This window comes from Mustelus asterias, chromosome 9, assembly GCF_964213995.1.
Source record: "Mustelus asterias chromosome 9, sMusAst1.hap1.1, whole genome shotgun sequence".
NCBI lineage: Eukaryota > Metazoa > Chordata > Chondrichthyes > Carcharhiniformes > Triakidae > Mustelus > Mustelus asterias.
Genome location: NC_135809.1, coordinates 43,061,490 through 43,081,121, shown reverse-complemented (window position 1 = coordinate 43,081,121; position 19,632 = coordinate 43,061,490). Strand labels below are relative to the sequence as shown.

Here is a 19,632-nt window from a genome sequence, read left to right as displayed (position 1 = left end):
AATTAATGCTGGTGTAGTCAACGGTGTCCACATCTGATAAATGAGTTTAAAAAATGAATCATTTCTCTTTAGCAGATCTAAAAATTTTGAAAAAGTGAGGAAAAACTGCTGTTTGGCTGACTGTGAAGCATCATGCAATTGGGTAATGAGTCTTCCTGCTTTTCAATAGATGTACAAATTCAGTACCTCACAAGGATGGATGTGTTGACAAGTCATGTAATGAGTCCTCCAGGAATACATTTAATCATAATTGGTAACCTTAGCGCCTGTACTGTAGTGCAAAAAGAAAGTTGTGCTTATACAGGTTCATAGTCAAGTGTTTGAGAGCTCGAGTACAAAATGGATGACACAAGCTGTGCATTTCTATGCAGACAGCAAATAATGGACTCTCTTCAGCACAGGCGGAGGAATAATTCTGATTTGTTCCCAAGTTGGCTTTTAAAAAGACAGTGTAAATAAAACAAGGTGACGATTTTTGTTTAAGGTGGCAGCAATAATAGTGTGCAGCCAGATGCAAATGTAACAAGAGCTGATGTTTTTCAAGTTTCCCCTGAAGGAAAGTCAACAACATCCTAATACATGCTCCAGCAAATAAGAACATAAGAAATAGGAGCAGGAGTAGGCCATCTAGCCCCTCGAGCCTGCCCCGCCATTCAATAAGATCATGGCTGATCTGAAGTGGATCAGTTCCACTTACCCGCCTGATCCCTATAACCCCTAATTCCCTTACCGATCAGAAATCCATCTATCCGTGATTTAAACATATTCAACGAGGTAGCCTCCACCACTTCAGTGGGCAGAGAATTCCAGAGATTCACCACCCTCTGAGAGAAGAAGTTCCTCCTCAACTCTGTCCTAAACTGACCCCCCTTTATTTTGAGGCTGTGCCCTCTAGTTCTAGCTTCCTTTCTAAGTGGAAAGAATCTCTCCACCTCTACCCTATCCAACCCCTTCATTATCTTATAGGTCTCTATAAGATCCCCCCTCAGCCTTCTAAATACTGACAGGCTTTGCGTTCAGAGGGTACCTCTGATGCAAATAAAACAATGTGGTACTAAGCCATACTACTGAGTTTGATCTGCAACCAATGCAGAGGAACTGAACCTCAGCTTGGCTTCTATGATTGACCTAAGAGAAGGGGGAGGAAGAGAAAACAGTGAGAGATGTCAGATAACTGTTAGATGAGACTTATCTGTGACATTTTCCACAGTTAAATATCCTGCTATACTCTTGTAATATGGTACTGGAAGATTGCTAGGAGCACAGGAACCATGGCCCAGGCTAATACAATGGCTTGAATTAATAATGGGAGTGAAAGAAGAAAACTGAAGCTAAAAAATCCCCTCTCAGCAGAATGGAATTAACAAATTCTAGGACAGTGCTTGAGAGCAGTGCCGGGGCAATGCCATAAAAGTGCATGGCAATGCCAGGATATAGCCCGGGTATGATCTCCCCCCCACCCCCCCCCCCCAACCCCCCTCTCGGGGCTGGTACTCACCTGTGTGCCTCCAGTGGGCTCTGTTCGCCAGGTGCACATCGTGGGGGACCTGTCATGCTTCATGTTGGCATGCCCTCATACCGACATGAATGGACAGTCCAACATGAGGAGACTATCAGGCATAAATGCCTGATCTGCATTGGTAATTCAATGTAAACGAGGATCCCGACTTTTAAATTCAGGATCCTCGTTACATCGTTGGGGGGACAATGCCACCGGCATAAAAGTTGCCTAATTACTTGATTCTCTGTCCCCTCTGCCATCCCCGCCTGCTGAAAACGAGGGAGGAAAATCCGTCCCAGTATCAGTAAATGTGGCCATGAAACTACTGGATTGCCATCAAAAGCCAACATTGTTTATCCATCTTTTAGAGAGGAGAGTCTGCTATCCCTACCCAGACTGGCCTGTGTGTGAATCCAGTACCATAGCAATGTGGTTCACCCTTAACTGCATTTGAAGTGGCCGAACAAGCCATTCAGTTACATCAAACCACTTCAAAAAGGCCCATCACCTTCTAATGTGATTATGGATCGGTAATAAATGCTGGCCTTGCCAACAGTGCCCAATCCTGAGAATGAATAAAGAATAAATTGTATGCCTAAGAATTTATTACTGACCAGGCAACTCTGAACTCAAAATACCAGCATGAACAATGCACTGAAACCTGCACAGAAATAGATAGCTCTGTCCTTCGGGTATATTAATATAGGATTCAGTCTGATAACCACATGAAACAATGTAAAATAAAACCTTAACCCTATTTGATTGTCCAGCAGCAAGTTCAGCTGCATACTATCTCTTTAAGGACCACTGGAGCTTTCCAGTACCAAAATTAAACTAAAACCAATTTGATAATGTTTGTAGATAATTTCTAGCACAGCATAAAAGAGGAGAAGGCCATTGTTTTTGTGCAATCACGACTTCCAGTCAACATACTTAAAGGAGAAAATGTCACAAGGGTATGAGAAAACTGTGGGATAATGGAACTAACTGAATTGCTCTTCAAAAGAGCCAGCATAGACTTAATAGGCTGAATTACATATATCTGTGCTGCATTATATCTTTTTCTAGTGGCCATTCGGCCCATCGAGCCTGTAACAACAACAATCCAGGCCCTATCCCCATAACCCATGGATTTACCCTTCTAGTCCTCCTGACAGTAAGGGGCAATACAGCATGGACAGCCCACCTAACCTGCACATCTTTGGAGTGTGGGAGGAAACCAGAGCACCCAGAGAAAACCCACGCAGACACAGAGAGAACGTGCAAACTTCACACAGACAGTAACCCGAGGCCAGAACTGAACCCAGGTTCCTGGTGCTGTGAGGCAGCAGCGCTAACCATTGTGCCACCGTGCCGCCCATGAAAATCACTGAAAAATGTCTTGCAGTCTATCCCACTGGCAATTTTACATCAAAAGTGTGTGAAATCCAAAGACCAAGCTACCATTCTGCCCTACCATACTATTTTTTTCTATATTTCTATGTTATTTATCACTTGAAATTTGTCGGAAGGAGAACCAACCTCCTGCCCCCTGGCACTGATACCTTGGCCTAGTGCCTTGGCCCCGAGGGGGCTCGAGGAGGTAGGCCCATTGGCCATCTTCCCCTCTGTTGCTGCCAGGCTGCAGAACACGGGTCCCTCTAGTGTGCTGGGGGTTGGATGGGCTCGGACTGGAGGCAAGGGGTTGACCTTGCCACTATGTGCTGGGATGGGGGTGTTGTGGCTGGACTGCCCCTTCTAGCCCTGGCAGGCCTGAAGATCAGTCCTGACATGGTGATTTCAGGCAGCCCTGTGATCAATTTCTGCATTCCTGCCAGTTAGCTGTGAAAATTCTGAAGTGGCCAGGTCACTTTAATCTCCATGTCCCCCAGTCACGTGGCAGGATTTTAAATAATTGCAGTACTTCATTCGGCAGCAGAGACTTCCCTGTCTCCCTGTCAGAAGCTGAAGGTGTGAGCAGACTCCACTGAAGTCCTCTGACAAAGATGAGATGTCAATTTCACAGTGGGGGATGCGGGGTTGGGTGTGGGGGGGGGGGGGGGGGGGGGGGGGCGGTTCCATTCTGCACAGCTGTGCACTCATCCCCAGTGTATGTACAAAGCTTTAATTTGAGGTTGCTGAGGCTTCTTAGCAAGCTGAAATCATTGAAACCTTCTCTATTCCAATGGAACCCTTTGATTTCTAACAAATTCAACATGCAGTGCCTTGAAAGAGAATACATTGACAGCTCAATGGATTTCTATCATCCTCCAACCACCTGTGCTTATTTTTATTTTGCTTCACAGTCAAATGCATCTCAAGTGCCCCATTGATCCTTACTGTGAAGTTGGAAGAGTCTAAGTTTTATTGACAGCCTGTGGTTTAATTTCCTCTTTTGCAAATCAAAATCATTTTGAAGAAATCACAGAATAGAGTGCAGCAATGATTTAAAAGCCTGCCAGTTGACCAGGGGGCATGGATATTAAAATGACCTAGCCATTTCAGAATTTTCACAGCTGACAGGCAGGAAAGCAGATGTTGATCACTGGGCTGCCTGATATCACATTGCTAGGGCTGATCTTCAGGTCTGCCAGGGCTAGCAGGGCAGTCCAGCCATGAGGGACAGTGGCAAGTTCAACACCTAGCACGAGCCCACCCAATCCCTAGAACCCCTTAGGGACCCTTCCTCTACAGTCGGGCAGCAGCAGAGGGACAAATGGCCACAAGACGTTGCTCCTTGAGCCCCCTGGAGGCCCAGGATACCAGGCCAGGGTGTCAATGCCAAGATGCCAAGGGACAGTGCAGCATGGGCACTGCCAAGGTGTGTGGCCTGAAGGGGAGCTCAGTAGGGGCTCTGAGGTGAGAGGGGCTGAGTGGGGGAATCTGAAGGGGAAGGGTTCCTGAAGGGGGGTCCTGAGTGGAAGGTCTGAGGGGGAAGGGGGTCTGAGGGGGAAGGGGGTCTGAGTGGGGGCTTCTGGGGTTATTAGGCGGAAGGTAGCTGCGTGGGGTTCTGAGGAGGGAAGGGGGCTGAGTTGGGGGATCGAGTCACCCTAATGCCTGCCTGGTGTGGGGGATGGCGTTACCTATTATTTGTGGGTGGCAAGGAGAATGCCCCTCTTTGGTGAGGGGTTGATGCTGCTCCCTTGGTCAGTGTTGGGGAGCACCATTTAATTTTTTGTGTGGAGGGGAGCCTGGCCTGTCTCTGAGCACAGAGATCAGGTTGCCCTTTAAAAATGGCAGCCCAGCCTCAGAACAGCAGGGCTGGCCAGCAGATTGCTCAAATAATTTTATTAGCATCTTTCAGGTGAGTGAATCCCACCTGAAAGATGCTGCCAATACCAATGAGAAATGCTACCGTTTTCCCGCTGGCGCGGGCACATCATCCCAAAACGGGAGAATCGGGTCTTCTTTGTTAGAAGTAAAGACCAAAACAAAGAGCAGTGTTTGTTTCCCATTCTCAATTTTTTTCCAATCCTGGTATTTCCCTGCCCATTGGTCATTCTCCCATCTGAATGTGGAGAGGTAGTGTTTCTAGCTTTTCCAAGCTCTGATAATAAATTTGTTGCCATCATTAACCTCTAGCAACCAATTTAAAGGCTTGAAAATGGAACAAAGTGACCTAAGGAGTGGAGGTATAACATATACCCAGGACATTATCTGTGCTGCTTCATTACATTCAACGGCATTACCATCACTGAACCCCGCACTATCAATATCCTCAGGGCTACCATTGGCCAGAAACTGAACTGGACCAGCCATATAAATACAGTGGCTACAGTCAGAGGCTACCACATGACTCCCCACAGCCTGTCCACTATCTACAAGGCACAAATCAGGAGTGTGATGGAATACTCTCCACTTGGCTGGATGAGTGCAGCTCCAATAACGTTCAAGAAGCTTGACACCATCCAGGACAAAGCAGCCCACTTGATTACTACACATTAGAGTGAACATTCAATCACTCTAAAACCAATGAACAGTGAGAACAATGTATACATACCATCAAAACGATGCACTGCAGGAACTTGCCAAGGCTCTTTAGGCAGCCCAAACCCAAACACACAACCACTACCATCTAGAAAGACAAGGGCAGCAGATACATGGGAACACCACCACATGGAAGTTCCCCAAGTACTCACCATCCTGACTTGGGAAAAATATCACCATTCCTTCACTGTTGCTGGGTCAAAATCCTGGAACTCCCTTCCTAACAGCACTGGGTGAATCTACATGACAAGAACTGCAGCAGTTGAAGAAGTCAGCGCACCATCACCTTTTTCAAGGGCAATTAGGGATGGGCAATAAATGCTGGCCTAGCCAGCGATGCCACATCCCAGAAATGAATTTTGAAAATATAGATAGAAACTGAGAAAACAAAAAGAATCAGCATAACTGTACCAGTTTAGTACATTGTTCCTGAGACTTAAGGCGGAATCCAGCTTAGACTCTCTTTCTACTGATGATAAATGTTTTAAATGCTAATAGCTATGCACCATCATGAATCCTTTTTTGTGGTGCAGCAGGCTGCCACTAAGGTTCAGATAGTATTGTCGTCATCTGTCTTACCTTCACATGTTATCCCATCGACATCACTGAGCTGGTAACCACGGCGGCAGTAACACTGGTATGAGCCATAGACGTTAGCACATTCTTGACTGCAGGGATTGCCCTCACACTCATTCACATCTAAAAGCACAAAGCAAAAGCTGAAAGGATAAAGCTAATGATAGGCATTAGTTTTAATTCATTGCTCGTCAGAAATGTTAAGCAGTAATAAATTACTCTTTCTGTGTGTCCATGTCAAGTGCGAGTGGCAACACCTAAATGCCTTAATCTCATCTGTGATTATGTTTGCCTGTCTACCACTAAAGGGAAAGGCTGAGAGTAAGAGTAAGGCAGCCCCTTTTTATGAAATGGAAATGTCAAGTTGGACTGGTAATAAGGAGATAGCATTTAGGAATTACATGGAAAACTGTAGCATAATGGCAATGTTATTGAACTAATAATCCTGATATACAGAGTGATGCTCTGGAGACATTAGTTCAAATCCCAACATAGCAACTGCTGGAATTTAAATTCATTAAATTAATCTGGAATAAAAAAAGCAATAATGATCAAGGAACTACCAATTGTCATAGCAAACAATCTGGTTCACTAATGTGCTTCAGTAAAGGAACTCTGCTGCCTTTACCCAGCAGGATGACCAGTCATCCTGGATTTTACGGGACTGTCCAATATTTGGGGCAGTGGTCCTGTGGCATAGGTTGATTGTTGCCAGAACGCTGTTTGTCCCGTATTTTTCATGTTTGGGTTTTGCGCATGTGCAGTTTGTACCAGTGACACCTTAAGTATCACCAACGCCCCGCTCTGCACGCACTCAACACCTAACCCCGGCTCTCATAGTTCAGCAGTAAAACACCCTTCCCCCATACGATCCCCCATGCCAAAGTGTCCCTTAATATTTTTCCCCAAGGGTTGGTCACACCCAGTCATGTGATTCCAGATCCAAAGCATCGTGGTTGACTTAACTGCCCTCTGAAATGACCAAGCAAGCCACTCAGCTATATCAAGGTGTCACAGAAAAAAGCACTGTGAGTGTACCTACGTCACATAGACTGCAGCAATTCTAGAAGGTACCTCACCACCACCTTCTCAAGGGCAATTAGGCTTGGGCATTAAATGCTGACCTTGCCAATGAAGCTCACATCCCATGAATGAATGAAAGAAAACATTCTTGTGATTGAAAAGTGGCATTTGGGATTCTAGATTAAAGTTATAATAAGGGAAGAGATCCTCACTTGTTACTACGATGAAGTGATTTTGAAGTATCTGAAATCTCAGTTTGTGCTGCTAATGATAAAGGGTGTTTTGGGATCATAGGTTGTTCTGTTGAGTAAGAAAAGATATCTTGTATAATCAGTTAGCAATGTGTTAAACGATAGAGTACCTTCACAGCTTCTCCCATCAACTGAGAGTTTAAATCCTTTGCTGCAGCTGCAATAATAGGAACCTGGAGTGTTCTCACAATTATGGGCACAGAGGCGTCCAGGGTAACGCCTGCACTCATTTTCATCTGAAGTAGAAACAAAAACAAAAACTTAGGGAAAAAAGGAATAGTAAATTCAAGAAACTGCAATAAACAGTTTCTTCTTTGTATCAGCACTTTTTATAATCCATGGAGGCAAAGCAAAAGACATCTATACTGAAATTGTTAGAGCAACAAATGCAGAACTGTTACAATGCAGGAGGCCATTCAACACAATGTGTCTGCATCAGCTCTCCAAATGAACAATTTTCCGAGTGCCATTTTCCCCATAACCCTGCACATTCTTCCTTCCCAGATAACAGTTTAATTCCCTTTTGAATATTTCAATTGAACCTGCCCCACCATACTCTCAAACAGTGAATTCAAAACCTTAAACACTCAATGAATAAAAAAACTTTTGTAAGTCATTTCAAATCTGTGCCTTCTTGTTCTCGACCGTCAATATCTTCAATCCACCAATCTCTCCATTGTGATACAGCAAGTGAATAATAAGGCAAATGGAATATTGCAAGAAGAATCAAATATAAAAGTAAGCAAGTGTTGCTACGGCTGTAAAGGATCTTAGTGAGAGCACACCTGGGAACAGCGTCATTTTGGGGGGCAATTAGCCCATCCCGCTGTGCTGCTTTTGTAGTAAAGCGGGCCGGGATACTTGAGCGGAAGCCGTTTCGCAGGCTCCCCGCTGGGCGTCACAGCCTCTGCAAGTGTCTGGCAGCTGGATTTCCGGTGACGTCATCTCCGCGCCAGGCATCGGCACGGATCTGCATAATTTATTTAAATCTTCATTTCCCTACAGTTTAAATATCATTAATAGACACTCTCTCCCACCCCGCCAGGAGTGTTTCACTCCACCAGGGTTTAGTATAGCTCCCCGCTTGTGGAGAGCTGGCAGCCGAACCCCACTGGAATGAAGAGGGGCCATCGAGGCCCCCCAGAGGGTCGGGCGCCAGGGGTGTGTGTCCCCTGGGCATTACCATCTTGGCAGTGCCAGCCTCGACCCCTGGCACTGCCTAAGGGGCAAAGTGGTAATGCCCAAGGGGCATCTTGGCACTGCCCACCCAAGCATCAGGCAGTGTCGAGGAGGTGGGGCCTGATGGGGGCAGGCCCCGCTGCCGCGCTGCAATTGGACTGGGTGACAGAGGGAGGGAGGCCAGTGATTGGAGCTGGCCATCGGGGGGTGGGGGGGGGGGGGGGGGGGGGGGGGGGAGGTGAATCGAGGCAGGCTGAGGGTGGGTCCAGACATGTTTGAGGGGCCAGCGATCAGGCCATGGGGGGATCGCACAGCCAGCCATGAGCTTATCTTGGATAATTTGGGCATCTCCAGGGACGCGGCATCTGAGTTCTCATGATAGGAATTCATGCGAGTACACTTTTTAGAGTTCGTGCAAACTGAAATAGTTACCATGCAAAGGCTGGGCACTACAAGAACACACAAGTTAGGAGCAGGAATAGACCATTTGGCCTTGAGGCTGTTCCACCATCAATAGTAGATGTTTAATTTTTAAACTGCATCCCCTAGTTCTCCACTCCCCCACAAAAGGAAACATCTTCTAAGCATCCACCCTGTCAATTCCCTACAGGGTAGTAATGTTTCAATAGAATCACCTCTCATATTTCTAAACTCCATTGGATATAGATCCAATCTGCTCAACCTTTCCTCAAAAGTTAACCCTTAACTCCAGGAATCAGCTGGATGAACCTTCTCTGAACTGCTTCCAATGCAATTACATCCTTTCTTAAGTAAGCAGACCAAGGGGGCGATTCTCCTAAAAAACTTCCAGGTGTTGAATTTGCAGAAAAACGAGTAAATCCCGCTGGTTTTTTTCCTCAGAATTTCAGAATGAATCTTCCACACTCTGCACTGCAGAGTGCACTAGCGTGAATTTGATTTGATTTGATTTATTATTGTCACATGTATTAGTATACAGTAAAAGTATTGTTTCTTGCGTGCCATACAGACAAAGCATACCATACATAGAGAAGGAAAGGAGAGGGTGCAGAATGTCGTGTTACAGTCATAGCTAGGGTGGAGAGAAAGATCAACTTAAAGCGAGGTAGGTCCATTCAAAAGTCTGAGGACAGCAGGGAAGAAGCTGTTTTTGAGTCAATTGGTATGTGATCTCAGACTTTTGCATCTTTTTCCCGACGGAAGAAGGTGGAAGAGAAAATGTCTGGGGTGCACAGGGTCTTTGATCATGCTGCTGCTTTTCTGAGGCATCAGGAAGTGCAGACATAGTCAATGGATGGGGAGCTGGTTTGTGATGAGCTGGGCTTCATTCACGACGCTTTGTAGTTTCTTGCGGTCTTGGACAGAGCAGGAGCCATACCAAGCTATGATCCAATCAGAAAGAATGCTTTCTATGGTGCATCTGTCGAAGTTGGTGAGAGTTCTAGCAGACATGCCAAATTTCCTTAGTCTCCTGAAAAAGTAGAGGCGTTGGTGGGCTTTCTATTTCCAGGACAGGTTGTTGATGATCTGGACACCTAAAAACTTGAAGGTCTCGACCATTTCTACTTCGCCCTCATTGATATAGACAGGGCCATGCCCTCCACTATGCTTCCTGAAGTCGATGAGTATCTCTTTCATTTTGTTGATATTGAAGGAGAGATTAATGTCGTCGCACCAGCTCATCAGATTCTTTATCTCTTTCCTGTACTTTGTCTTGTCATTGTTTGAGATCCGACGCACAATGGAGGTATCATCAACAAACTTGAAAATCACGCTGAAAATCCAGGGGTGGGGCCTATTCCTGCTGGAGAAACTGGCAGCATAGTGCTCAGCAGGCCACTGCGCTTGCGCCAATCTGTCAGCGCTGAGATCAGCGCATGCTCAGTGGCCCCGCACTGCCAGCCTCCCGATCGCTGGCTAGCTTGATCACTGGGCAGTGATGCCATACAAGATGGCAACAGAGGATGAATTTGGACTCCTCTACACACTAACCCACAGCACCGAACTTCTATGGTATACCTTCCAACAACTCATTCAGCTGTTTGTATGATGTTTCCTTCTCATGGCTGGGACCTCGATGTGTTTATCCCTGTCATCAACAGCAGAACTGGAAAGCAGCACTGCCTAGACTGGTATTGCCTCCGTAGCTATTGCTGTCCACTGTACTGGGTGTTTCTCCATGTCCTTTTATTTTCCTGAAGGAGTGCCTAATTTTGAGCTGTGCCTGAGAAATGGTGGAATGCTTAACTTTTCTCAGGATTGTCCTCCTCTGAGCTCTGTTTTTTGCAGGAGTCTCTTGGTGTTGAGAAAGCCCTAGAATAAACACAGAGGAAGTACCAACTGCCTGCCATTGCACATGCAACTCCATCAGTCTCAGTAACAGTAGCAAACAGAAATGACATTGGACAGTGCCAGGAGAGACAGGCTCACAGTTAGGGGAAGGATCTTTTACCAGAGTTAAGCATTTTATGGAACAAGAATAGGGGGAAAACTGAAAAAGATTTCAAAAATTATTTTAAAACATTGATCACCTTGGACAACATGGGACGTCTAAACAAGGCCTAAGTCTCAGCTGCACTGGAATCAGCAAAGTCTGATTTCAGACAGGAAGCAGTGTTTAAGATGCTGATGGCAATGGTGGCTTTTTCCACTGTATTGTGCAGCACTTATTCAAAAATATTTGCAGGCACAGGCTCCACACCGTATTGCTGGCGGCAGCCTCTGATTTGCCCACTCTACTACCACCTCAGCGCACTTCAAGTTTAAGGAGGCTGCTGGGAAGTCATAGCTGCCAAAACCAAGAAACATACTGATCCAAAATTCATCAATACCTCTCACGAGCACCTGCTGAATGCAATGGAGTCCCACCTGTGATGTACTGTACCCATGCTCTGGGCAAAAACCTGTACCCAAGGTGATCAATGCAGCATGAGAGCCAGTGGCAGCATTGGTCAGTGCTAGCACCCTGCAGAAGAGGACAGCCAACCAGGGATGAAAGAGGATGAATGATCTCTTTCATTCTGCCAGGGAAAGTCACTCTTCACATCACTCTCAACTCACACACTCAAGCCCATCACATATCTACAGGGATATCACTCAATGCCAGTTCAAGGGACACCATCACTAACTCTCCCACACACATCATCTCTGCTGCGGGTTGTGTCTTCATGCTGTCCATAGCCCCACTCATTAACCACACGTGCGAGGCATCCTTATCATCTGGCTTGGCAGGTGTGCTGCTTGTACTCTCTCCATCTGTCTTCATGCAAGGCAAGTTAGCACACAACAAAAGGGAGAGTTCCCAGACTGGTGAAGGAATGGCTGAACATAAGGTCCTGACAGACTTTGAAGACAGAGTGCTCCAGCTGGCCGGAGAGGTTGCGAATTGTTCCTGTGCTGATGGTGAGATCTGTGATGCTCAACTTAGTAAGGATCCAGCACTGCAGCATCCATCAGATTACCATGCTTTGAGTTATGTCTCCTGTTTCTCAGGCCCCTGCTATCCACTAATGACCTTCACTTTCTTTTGCAAGCATATCTGTGAAGCAGTCATAGAATCCTCATAAAATCCCTACATTGCAGAAGGAAGCCATTCAGCCCATCGAGTCTGTACCGACTCTTAAACAGATCATCTTACCCAGGCCCTATCCCCATAACCCCACATATTTACCCCGCTAATTCCCCTAACCTATACATCTTGGGACACAAAGGGACAATCCAGCATTGCAAATCACCCTAACCTGCATATGTTTGGACGGTGGGAAGAAACTGGAGCACCCAGAGAAAACCGATGCAAACACAGAGAGAAGGTGCAAACTCCACACAAACAGTTTCCCAGGTCACTAGCACTGTGACGCAGCAATGCTAACTACTGTGCCACCATGCCGCACCCCCAACTCTGTCAAGGGGACCAATGAGCCAGATCCTCAAGTCCAGCTGTAACAGTAGTACAGAAGAAACCTGACATTGAATATCCATGATAGTGCTCACCTACACCCTCCACCATCGCAAAGACACACACCTTGGTGGGACCTATTTCTAGAGCAGCCTCTGGACACAATCTGGTGAGCACTTCACAACATCTGATCCACAGCAGGTGGAGGCAAGTGTATCCAAAGGTGCTGGCACTTGAAGGATTGCTGGAGGACAGGAATCTACTGAGTCCAATTCAGATGATGAGCCTCTAGACTCAATCATGCCTTAGTTGCTGGAGCTCCAATGGCAAAGTAGGGAAAATTAGGAAGGGGTGTCTCCTACATTCCTCAAATTACAAGGCTCCATTAAGAGTCCATCCACTTTCTGCCTAAGGTGAATGAGCTGAGAGGCCAATGCACCAAGGTCAACAACATCTTTGGGTTGGGTAAGGAGAGACCTTGGACCCAGACTTCTGTCCTGCACTGCTGCAGCAGCTGTACTCCATTCAGAAGCACTTGCTGGCATCTACTATATCCTTGGGGGACGGAGCTTATTGAGCTCACTCTAGCTGCCTCTCTCTCTCACGGAGGCAGCCAGGAGTGCTCAGCCACCCACAGGGAGAGGGATCAACTGATGCGGACTTTGGTGCCATCCACCCATGTGTCTTAGGGAGTGTCCTACCCATCCAAATTCTCTCTTTCTGTGACTCCATCATCTCCATGATGTGGAGATGCCGGCGTTGGACTGGGCTGGGCACAGTAGGAAGTCTCACAACATCAGGTTAAAATCCAACAGGTTTGTTTGGAATCACGAGCTTTCGGAGCACTGCTCCTTCATCAGGTGAGTGGAGAGGTAGGTTTCAAAAACACAGCATATATAGACAAAACATCATGTCCAACTCCACAGACTGTGGAGGTGGAACTGCCACACAGCAGGACCCCAAAAGCAGGCTCTGATCCTCCGGGTCTCAGCCCTCCAGAGGATGTTCACCAAGGTCATCACAGACAATAGGGCATAGAAGTTAGCAGGCTGCCTCCACTTCCGCTGTGAATGTTGGGGATGCACCAAAACGCAGCAGCATTTTGATGCGAAGTGTGACTTTTATCCCCAAGGAGCTCAGAGAGTGGCTGAGAATGTCGGAGTCATGCATACTCTCTGGGAATCGAGCACACACCTATAGGATGCATTTACTGTGTCACAGACCAGCTGAACATACAGCAAGTGGAAGTCCCTGAGGTTCACATAGTTCACAGCTTGTTGCCACAGAGCTCTGAGTGCCACCTCAATATAGTCAAGGCACTCTGCACCTGTGAAAAACCAGAGATGTGCACAAATCACATTGCTCTTGCACCTTGGCTTGCCTGATTCCGGTTGAAATGGGCAAAGTTGTGTGTCCTTGTGAAGATTATGTCCATGACCACCTGGATGCATTTGTCTGCAGATGCTTGTGAAATCCCAGAGGTAACTGTGGAAGGAGCCACTGGCAGAAAAATTGAACGCCACAGTCACTTTCAAGTGACATTGGCAGTGGATACTTTCCAATCTCTGTGGCATCAAATCTTGCAGCAGGTGGCAGATATGACTAACCAGCCCTCTGGGCATGCACAGTCTTCAGCAACATTGGTTCTTGGACATCTGCAGGTATGTCAAGCACTGCCTGTAGACCCTGGGTCTAGTGAGGCACCTATGAGCGACAGCTCTCTGGAGTTCATTATGTGTGTGCATTGCAGGCCCTGCTATTTCTTCCTCTTCACGTTTCTGCTTCTGGTTTTGGCGAGCCAGCTGCTGCTGTTGACATCTTCTTCTTCTTCTTCTCCCTGCTTATGAGTGAGAAGGATGACGTCAAAATCACCAGGTTCTACGTTCCTGACGGTCTCGCCACTGCAATATTAGTTGTGCTGATTTCGCACTCCCCCCCACCCCTCTCAACCACACTGAAGCCCATGCCCCAGAGTTCCCTCTCCTCCCTTCACCTCTGCACTGAAGCCCATGTCCCAGGCTTCCCTTCCCTCCCTTCACCCCTGCATTGAAGCCTGTCCCCCTGGGTTCCTTTCCCTTCCCAGCCTTCAGGGTTACATTGAAACCTGTGCCCCAGCACCACAAGGGAGCCAAGAAGAAACTGCTGTGCAAATCTACCTGAAAAAGATTGTTGAAAAACTTTCCCCCTGAATATTCAATGAATGTATTCGATGCAAACACTTCAGTCACATTTTGGCTCTCCTCTCATATCAAGAAAAAGCTGTCTGAACACAGAGAAAACTCCTTTGGATGTCCTATGTGATTTTTGTCACATGATATCCATAGTTACAAAAGGATGCTGATTCTTGCAACAATCCCGTTTGTGCTTTCTGCCCTTTCCTCTATGAAGAACTTCACCCTAGTTAAGTCTACCATTAATAAAGGTCCACTCACAGGATGTATGTTATAGCCTATAGCTGTAATGCAAAGCTTGCCATTCTTTTAATTTTATGCTGCAATCTATTAATATTTTCTTACATTTCACTGAAGTTTAAATTAAAAATAAAACAGGGTGAAGAAAGATTTTAAAGAGATAGTACTTCATAAGATTTTTCTATTCGCAAATCAAGACCATAGAACCATTGAATCCTTACAGTGCAGAAAGAGGCCATTCGGCCCATTAAGTCTGCACCGACTCTTTGAAAGAGCAACCCACCCAGGCCCTCCCCTCCGCCCTATTCCCATAACACCACGCATTTACCATAGCTAATCTACCTAACCTATACATCTTTGGATGGACTCCAGGGAGCAATCTAGCATGGCCAATCCACCTAACTTACACATTTTTGGACATGTTACACATTGGTAGCATTCTCATCTCTGAGTCAGAAGGTTGTGGGTTCAAGTTCTTCTCCAGGAACTTGAGCACATAATCCAGGCCAACATTCCAGTGCAGTACTGAAGCAGGGGTGTACTATCTACCAGAGGTGCTGCCTTTTGGGTGAAATGTTAAACTAAGGCCCCAGCTGATCTCGCAGGTGGACATAAGATATCTCATGGCACTATTCAAAAAAGACCAGCGGAAATTTTCCTCTACAGACTAGCCAATATTTATCCCTTAACTGAACCTCAAAAGAAACAGACTATCCATTCTCATGTTCCTGTTCATGGGACCTTGCTGTGCACATTTTCTACATTATCTACACTGCAAAAAATACATATTTGACCTTAAACTAAGCACTTCGGGATGGATGTCCTCAGTTCATGAAAGGTGCTACCTAAAGGTTAGGTTTTCTTTCTATGATGTCATAATGTGCCAAGGATAGCAAGGTTTTTAATTTAATTTCAAGCATGCTTGAAAATAGCACCTGATTTATGCAAACATTTTGTCTTATGTGTGATAATTCTGAAAAAAAATAGACATATTCCCGAACATGATTGCCCTTCAACACATTCCAACATGTCCATGTGGCCATCCCTTCAGGTGCTATTATTTCCCCTTCTGTTTCTATCTTGCCCTTCAGTCAGGGTTACAGATTCATTCACTAGTTAGATCACAGGAATGGTCTCTTTCTTCATCTTCTGAAATCCTATCATGCAACAAAACAGTAAGCCTAAATATAGAATGTCTGACAATTAGACCAAGTAACACTGAAATTTATCCATGTTTTAAATCTCAATTTGTGGTTCTCATCCATGCCTCAAAATAGAAGTTGAACTACCAGGCAAGTAGTGTTTCATTTGTAAAGTCTTTGCTGGCTATGCAGTGTACCTCACTTACCAACGCATGTCCTGGAAATGCTGTCGAAGTAGTATCCAGTCTTGCACTTACAGCTAAAACTGCCTGGAAAATTCATGCAGAAATGTCCTTCGCCACAAGGATTTTGAGAATCTACACATTCATCGGTGTCTGCAGGAAAACAAAATAGAAAGCATTCTTTCTGGTTGTATCACAGCTTGGTATGGTTCCAGCTCTGCCCAAGACCGCAAGGAACTACAAAAGGTCGTGAATGTAGCCCAATCCATCATGCAAACCAGCCTCCCATCCATTGACTCTGTCTACACTTCCCGTTGCCTCGGCAAAGCAGCCAGCATAATTAAGGACCCTATGCACCACGGACATTCTCTCTTCCACCTTCTTCCGTCGGGAAAAAAATACAAAAGTCTGAGGTCACATACCAACCGACTCAAGAGCAGCTTCTTCCCTGCTGCTGTCAGACTTTTGAATGAGCTTACCTTGCATTAAGTTGATCTTTCTCTACACCCTAGCTATGACTGTAAGACTACATTCTGCACTCTCTCGTTTCCTTCTCTATGAACGGTGTGTTTTGTTTGTATAGCGCGCAAGAAACAATACTTTTCACTGAATGTAAATACATGTGACAATAATAAGTCAAATCAAATCAAAAAATAGGAAAATCTAGAAACTAAACAAGGCAAATAAAAAGTTGCCATTTGTGAAACTTTTTTGACAAGCTACACATAGTAGCAAAAACATGCACATTTTGGCCTAATCTTTTGTCTTTCTCTGGATGCTGGGAGCATGCTTGAAGTGTTTAGTCACCAGCTCCATGATTTGCTAATTGTTCAATATTTTTGCATCCACAAGTTCTCTTACCACAAGAAACTCTGCATCAGAACATTAATGACATATCTAATACAGGTCTAATAATATTCCTGCCAATTACACGTGGCTTTTCTTTTTACACAAGTCACAGTTTTACCAGTTACTGTCGAATCCTAATCTACACAACAGACAAAATATATTAGGTTAAGAATGCAATACTTGGTGCTTTTGACACTGATGAGCAGAGTTTTTTAAGTCTGTTGTGCATAATGTGATGGTGCAGCTGTTACAAATGCAGTAGATAATAAGAATATTTTAGTTTGGGTATTGTAATTTTAAATGTAGCTTAAGTTTAAAAGTTTATTTATTAGTGTGACTAATAGGCTTACATTAACACTGCAATGAAGCTACTGTGAAAATCCCCGAGTTGCCACACTCCAGTGCCTGTTTGGGTACACTGAGCGAGAATTTAACATGGTGAATGCACCTAACCAGCACGACCTTTGGACTGAGAGGGGAAACCGGAGAACTCGGAAGAAACCCACGCAGTCACAGGGAGAACGTGCATACTTTGCACCAACAGTGACCCAAGCCAGGAATCAAACCTGGGTCCCCGGTGCTGTGCCACCACTGTGCCGCCCACATGTAGGATAGATGTAAGAGAGCTCGGTCCAAATAGACGAAAGAAAGCTTGGTCTGGATAGCCTATCCGATAGGCCTGGAATTGCAGATCAAAGGGGAAGTCATATTGTAGTGCTGGGATGGTGGTGAGAGGCATTCACAACTAGGATTAGGTGGCCTTTCTGAATATCTGTTGTGGTAATAGGCTGTCCACTGGCATTTTAGGAGAAGGTTTGACAATAAGGTGTAAATGATGGGGGAGGGAAGTTAAGTTATTCATGTGATTTTCTCAGATCAGAGAAGATTTGAAGGTTCCTTGTAAACGCAGGAAAGTTTTGGAGTGCTGATATGCTTTTCAGATCAAAGGGCAGATTTAAGGTTAAAGATAATTAATTCGCATTTCTATCTGGAAACAGGTAATATGTGTCATGTTGTCATGGAGGTAAGCTACAGAGATGAGGGATAGAGAGTAGTTTAGGAAGATTCTTTTGTTTACTGTAGCTCAACTGTATTAATTAGTCTGGGTCCAAAGCAGCCAGGAGAAGGAAGAGAGGATTATCAGGGGTGTTTCTGATTTGTAGTCACTATGCAAGTGAGACCCATGCTTATACTGGGGAAATCCAAATTCATGAGGTAGGTCTAGAGGGTTCACCTAGCCAGATGCTACTGGGTGAATCCCCAAAACAATCTCTCATCTCAGAAGATAGTGAAATGAAGGAGAATTGGAGTGAATTCCTGGGAGCTTTGATACACATTGTGTTTGGTATAGGAGAATTGAAAGAACACTCAGGAAACTATGATGTAGAGATGCCGGCATTGGACTGATGTGATGACTTCAGCCAGACTAATGAGGTTGGCTTGCTAGAGTATGAACTGCCTGATGAGTCCTAATTGATGGTTAAATCAGAGAGCCTCATGCTCCCTATTTAAAGCAGGTATGTCAGACTCCCAGCCTGCATTCAGCAGGAAGCAATGGGGAGCTGGCTGTGTACAGATGTATGGTGTAAATAAAGTAACTTGGTGATGGGACTTTCGCCTCCGTGGAATTATTACAGTGGCGACGAGGAAAAAGGAGTGACCTGATGGAACTTGCTGAAACATCACACATATTGGGAGTAAGCCATTGTTGAGAAAACATGTTGCTGTTTGGGAAATTGGATTCTTTTGACCCCGCAGTGGAGGACTGGGCCCAACATGTGGAAAGGATGAAAGTATTTCTTCAGGGCAAACGACATAACCTCAGATGAGAAGCAAAGGATTATCCTGCTGATTGCATGTGTGGACCAGCAGCTTTTGTGATTATGCGCAATTTAACTTTCCCGGAGGCACTGGACACAAAGTCCTTTCAAGAGTTGTCAAACTTAGTTCAAGAATATTATGACCCAAAGCCACCCCTGATCCTACGGAGGTATCGTTTTTACTCCACATTGAGAGAGGCGAGGGAGTCAATCACCAGTTTCCTAACAAGGCTAAGATGTCTGGCAAAGGCTTGCGAATTCGGGGGGACACTAAATGAGATGCTCCAAGACCGGTTGGTGTGTGGAATTAACAATTATGACTATACAGAAATGCCTGTAGGCAGTGGCCCAGCTGGACTGTAAACAGGCATTACAGCTGGCCTTTTTGTTAGAAAAAGTGGCAAATGGAGCGCATGAGCTCCAAGGTATCCCGATGGAGGTAGAGACCAACACCAGGGAGACTGGGTTCGGGCACTACCACTACGGGGCAGGCCACTACATAGCGGCCTTAGGATTCGGATACGAGGGAGCCCAAGTCCGTCTATAAAACCGCCCCTAGACAAGGTCAGGTTAAGCCCAGAGTGACAGCAGTTCCTGTAGAGCCTCACCCAACACAACATTGCTATGGTTGCCAGTGTCAGGATGCACAGAGGAAAAGCAAGTCTCCTAAACCAACATGGCCGAAAAGAACACATAGGCCGAGGGACAGGAGAATGCACAATCTGCAAGCTCCCCCTACCTCTGATGAGGAACAGCGACTGTGCGTAGCGATGACAAATTCAGAACCCATCAAATTGTCAGTGAGACTGACTGGATGTCCAATTTTAATGGAGGTCAACACAGGCACAGCCGTATCGG

At 45.6% G+C, this 19,632-nt stretch overlaps 1 protein-coding gene across 4 annotated transcripts in view; it reads right to left on the bottom strand.

Annotated features, from left to right (window-relative positions):
* The window catches only part of LOC144498644 (fibulin-1-like), a 309,419-nt gene that overhangs the window by 198,270 nt on the left and 91,517 nt on the right, over positions 1-19,632 (bottom strand). For all 4 annotated transcript variants that reach the window (XR_013498738.1, XM_078220077.1, XM_078220076.1 and 1 more), the window contains exons 10-12: positions 16,130-16,258; positions 7,428-7,553; positions 6,047-6,166 (exon numbers count right to left, since the gene is read on the bottom strand). Coding sequence is in view for 3 of the 4 variants with exons in the window: in XM_078220077.1 (XP_078076203.1) it covers positions 6,047-6,166; positions 7,428-7,553; positions 16,130-16,258 (375 nt within the window). In the remaining variant the exon portion in view is untranslated. The remainder of the gene's footprint in view (positions 1-6,046; positions 6,167-7,427; positions 7,554-16,129; positions 16,259-19,632) is intronic.